This window comes from Chanos chanos, chromosome 14 (genome assembly GCF_902362185.1).
Source record: "Chanos chanos chromosome 14, fChaCha1.1, whole genome shotgun sequence".
NCBI classification, from domain to species: domain Eukaryota; kingdom Metazoa; phylum Chordata; class Actinopteri; order Gonorynchiformes; family Chanidae; genus Chanos; species Chanos chanos.
This window is the reverse complement of record NC_044508.1, coordinates 6,410,005-6,414,315: the sequence shown is the minus strand read 5'-3', so window position 1 is coordinate 6,414,315 and position 4,311 is coordinate 6,410,005. Positions and strand designations below refer to the sequence as shown.

General features: G+C 41.2%; 1 protein-coding gene across 1 annotated transcript; it reads right to left on the bottom strand.

Annotated features, from left to right (window-relative positions):
• Positions 1-672: 672 nt before the first annotated feature.
• lhfpl2b (LHFPL tetraspan subfamily member 2b) lies at positions 673-3,033 on the bottom strand. The gene is made up of 2 exons (XM_030792008.1): positions 2,625-3,033; positions 673-929 (listed from the first exon to the last, which is right to left on the bottom strand). Exons 1-2 carry the CDS (start codon positions 3,031-3,033, stop codon positions 673-675), a joined length of 666 nt encoding a protein of 221 aa, XP_030647868.1.
• Between the last annotated feature and the right edge of the window lie 1,278 nt (positions 3,034-4,311).

Genomic DNA, 4,311 nt, shown 5'->3' with positions numbered 1-4,311 from the left:
AGATTTTTTGCAGTCGGATATAAGAAATCCCAATCATACATTTTTGGAATGACAAAATACAAAAATAAAGTTTATAGTTAATATATACATTATTTGCTGAAAATATTACAAAAGATTTCAAGCATAGCTGAATAGCAAACAACAGAGTCTGTACAAAGTTTTTGTTTCATGAAAATGCTGTTGTGCAGTTGAGTTCATCAAATATTAGTAATGTAAGGTAAAATATCCATTGTAATTACAGTATTAATTCAGACACGAAAGCAGTGTACTTCAATTAATCAAGAGAGAAGTTCAGAAACAAATGAAAACACGTCACAGCCATTTCAGTTATACAAAACAAAACAAAATAAAAATAAAAACAAAAAAACACCTGAAAATAGCATAGACTTATGACATCATAACCAGTTGCATCTCATCCAAGAGATTAGTTGCAAACAGTTGTAACATATAAACAGCTCACAAACATTGTGAGGAACACTGTAAAAGTCAAAAAGGCTGGTAGTGTTTACTATGTGCAGTATTAGATATTTGAGAAAGTAACGTGAATGAACATTTAATATTTTAATCATTCTCAGGCAATAACAACTCTGTTTTTTGGGCTACAATCACAATTAATAACAGTCTCTCCAGCTTTTAGCAAAAAACAAACAGCGTTTATATATGCGTTTGGGTTCACAGCACACAAATTAGACTTCTTCCCTCCTCTATCTCATCCTGCACTTTTTCGCTGGAGGTGGCGATTTCGGCCTGGGCGGAGAACACAGCGCAGACGAAGGTGAGAACGGTGCCACCTAGGGCCGTGTAGAAAGCCCAACCCAGTGAGCACGTGCCCACCTTAAACAGAGAGGCATCAGAACCGCAGTAGTGGACAACCTTATCGGAACCCCAACCAGCGGGATACAGAATCAACCCGAGCATCAGAAACAGACCTGGAGAAAGAGAAGGAGAAATCAGTTTACGACTGCTGTTATATATCGTGCATCACTGCCAAAGTAATCTGTGTATTTTTTTTTTTTTTTTTATTTGTTTGCTCCTGAGGCAAGTAACATAACTCCTCAAGTATGCGCTTCCCGAGGCAAAACAGAACAGAAACATCTGTTGATTTCTTCTGGGTAGTTTCCCACTTATCAGAGAGAAACAATCAACGCGCATCACAGCAGGCAAGTGAAGTCCTGCCACTGACGACATTCTGCTGATTACTTGGGATTAACTCAATCCCTCTACCATAAATCTCTCTTAGAACACAGACGCCCAAAGACAAACCCTCCTACGTGTTTTCAGTGTATTAAAGAACAAACAAAGTTAATAGCACCACTGTTCCCTGACCAGTCAAAAACTATTCTTAGCGTGATGTGATGCCGTGTTAAAAACTAAAGACAGATTATGGATGTAAAGTGAAAAACTTGGCAGAGATGGTGAAAAGGCATTGTTCTCGTGGTTTAGTTGCTTTAGGTCTGACTCACTTTCGTGGAATGTCAGTGCGGTTATGATTCATGGTGTGATTAGGTCTCAGTTTATTTGGCATAAGACTATAGTGAAAGAACTGTATTTTCCTTTTTTTTTAATCCAAATGTGCTGCATTTCAGCCATAAATGTTCATCATACTTAGAAATGGTTTGAGGAGACTCTAAAATGAGCTTTAGCACCTGTCCAACCACAGCAAGGTCAGACAACACTGTACTCGAAAGTTCCATATATCTGTCATTAGGTTATCACATCAATATCAGCAAGATGAGGGAATGATTATTATGAACTTTTAAAAAGCATGAGTTTATAATAACAAACAGAAACCTGGTGTATTATACTCTGCAAAGGCATGAAAGTGCTACATGAGTAATCAAACTGCAGGCAGACTAGATAGTGGTGATTCACTAAGACTACTTTAATATTACTTACATATCTATGAGCAATGTTGCTCAGTGTGAAAATAGTTCTACAATAATTCTGGGACAGTTGCGGGTAATAGTTGTGCTGTTGAAAAAAGTATTAGAATGCAAGACTTCAGGGAACACTTTAAGAATATCATAGTCACCTAAAATCAGGGCTCAGTGGCCAAAGTATGGGGCAACCCAAATAACATTACACAACAGCACTGTTGTATCATGAAAGATGAAAGATTTCACTTGACAGACAATTTTAATGGAGGGCACAGGAATGTTTCAAGAAAGTATCTACTCTCTCTCTACTCTCTCTCTCTGTCCCTCTCTCTCTCTCTCTCTTTCTCTCCCTTACTCTCTCTCTCTCTCTCTCTCTCTCTCCCTCTCTCCCTCTGCTGAAGAATTAATAACACATTGTGACAAGTTATAGGAAACCAATCAAGGTATGAGTGAACAGAATGTTAGACAAGCCTGGACGTTGTGGGACTGGGTAGTAGCCAACAGTGGAATTTTCAGTGTTGTACCTCATCGTCAAAGAGTTTTAACAGTCAAATATACAGTTCAGTTCCTTTCATTCAAATCAGTTCATCCATGAAGATACTGACAATAAAACTGAGGTTACGTATTGAAAAAGTGATCAATCAATCAATACAAGGATTCATAAAGTGACATGCAAATATGTGTCTCCCAGCTCCCAGCCACCACGTTAGCACAGTTGAGATCAAATAAGCATCGTTCTGGTCTTACCTGCGAAACCCTGCAACAAGCCGCATATGTTAAAGATGCTCTTTTTCATGATGCTCTGAAAGCATAAACTGAAGATGGAAAGGATCCCCACCATGCACAACAGCAGGATGCCAGTGGCCAAAAACACAGACGCCGCCTGCCAGAAACCACTAGCGATCTCCCAGAAGGTGTCTGCATACGGGCCGCACTGAACCCCTTTCCACTGGGACAGGGAGAGGCATCGACTGTAGATGCCCAGGGTGGGTCTTGAGGCCTTTGGGGAGGACACAGAGGAGACGTTGGCGTTTGGACTCTGAGGGTCTCCGATCAGCCAGTCGGCGCTCATGAAGGCAACGAGCTCGGCGAATGCGACCACGATGCTCAGGAGAGTCCAAAGCAGTGAACGGCACGTGACGATGACATGACACATAATGGTGACTCAAAAAAGCCCACACGGTTCTTCTTCTGAAATATGCGCTCGGGGAAAACGCGTCAGTTTCTCGACCCGTTATAGGGCTAAATAAAGGGAGGTGCAATAGAAAAAGCTCCACTGGATCAAACGCTTCTGGAGTGTTTAAAGTCCACGAAGTCACCGCGTGTGAGAAACATTGTTATGTCTTCAAAGGCAGACGTTTTCACTATGATGGGGTTCTTCAGGATGTCTGTGCCATAAAATCTAGATCCAGCCCTTTTCACCTAGAAGAGTGAGAAAAGCAGAAAGACAGACACATTTGTTTAAGAAAGTTTGTGTGTGAGTGTGCGTGTGTGTGTGTGTGTGTGGGTGTGTATGTGAAAAGAGAACAACCAGGACAGATACCGGGTCCATGAGTATCTGGTCCTCCCATTTTCATGGGACATACGCACACAGATTGCTTAAGATCTCTGAATCAGCAGGCTCACTTCCGCGCTCATAGTCCAGCTCAGAATTAAACCCTGAAAGACTCATGTCAGTCCCTCCCATTCGGCTCCCATTACGAAAGCTTTAAAACACGCCGCCGCTTCCCCGGGGCCGATCACAGAGATAAGCCGGTGTCGTGATGGCCAACCATTCTCACAATGAAAATCAAAGAACTTAAGCTTTTAAATTAGGCATTGCAGTTGATATGGAACAAAACACACATGTGTGTTACAAATTCAGTGATAAAGATTTTGTTTTTATGTGTGTGTGTGTGTGTGTGTGTGTGTGTTTGTGTGTGTGTGTGTGCGAGTGTATGTTTTAATAGCCGTTGCTGTCTGACAACAATCAGAAAAACACAAAGGAAGAAATGAGGTTCAAAGCTTATGTCTAGGGAAAAAGAATGATAACAATCAAAAACAAAGAGAAATGGGAACATCTGTGGTCTCTAAATACACCATTACAACAACCTGACAGCTATCAAGCAACTTCTCCTCAGGCCGGCACAGTGACAGGTCTTCTGTCAGATAAGCTGAAGCAAGTTTGTGTAATGATGCAGCTGCACATCTGCCAACATGCTCAGGCACGCCAGGAAAATACAGTGGGTGCAGTGAGCAACAGCATTGCCCTGAAACTTTCTATATATGGGTATTTAGGGATTTTGATTCTTTTTCTTTCTTTCTTTCTTTCTTTCTTTCTTTTTAATTGACTGACATCTCCAGTTAAAGCAGAGATTTTAAACAAATGAGAAAAATATGTTAAATTAGGACCAAAACAGGGGGTTGGGGGTGGGAGGCCATATCCACCACAGGC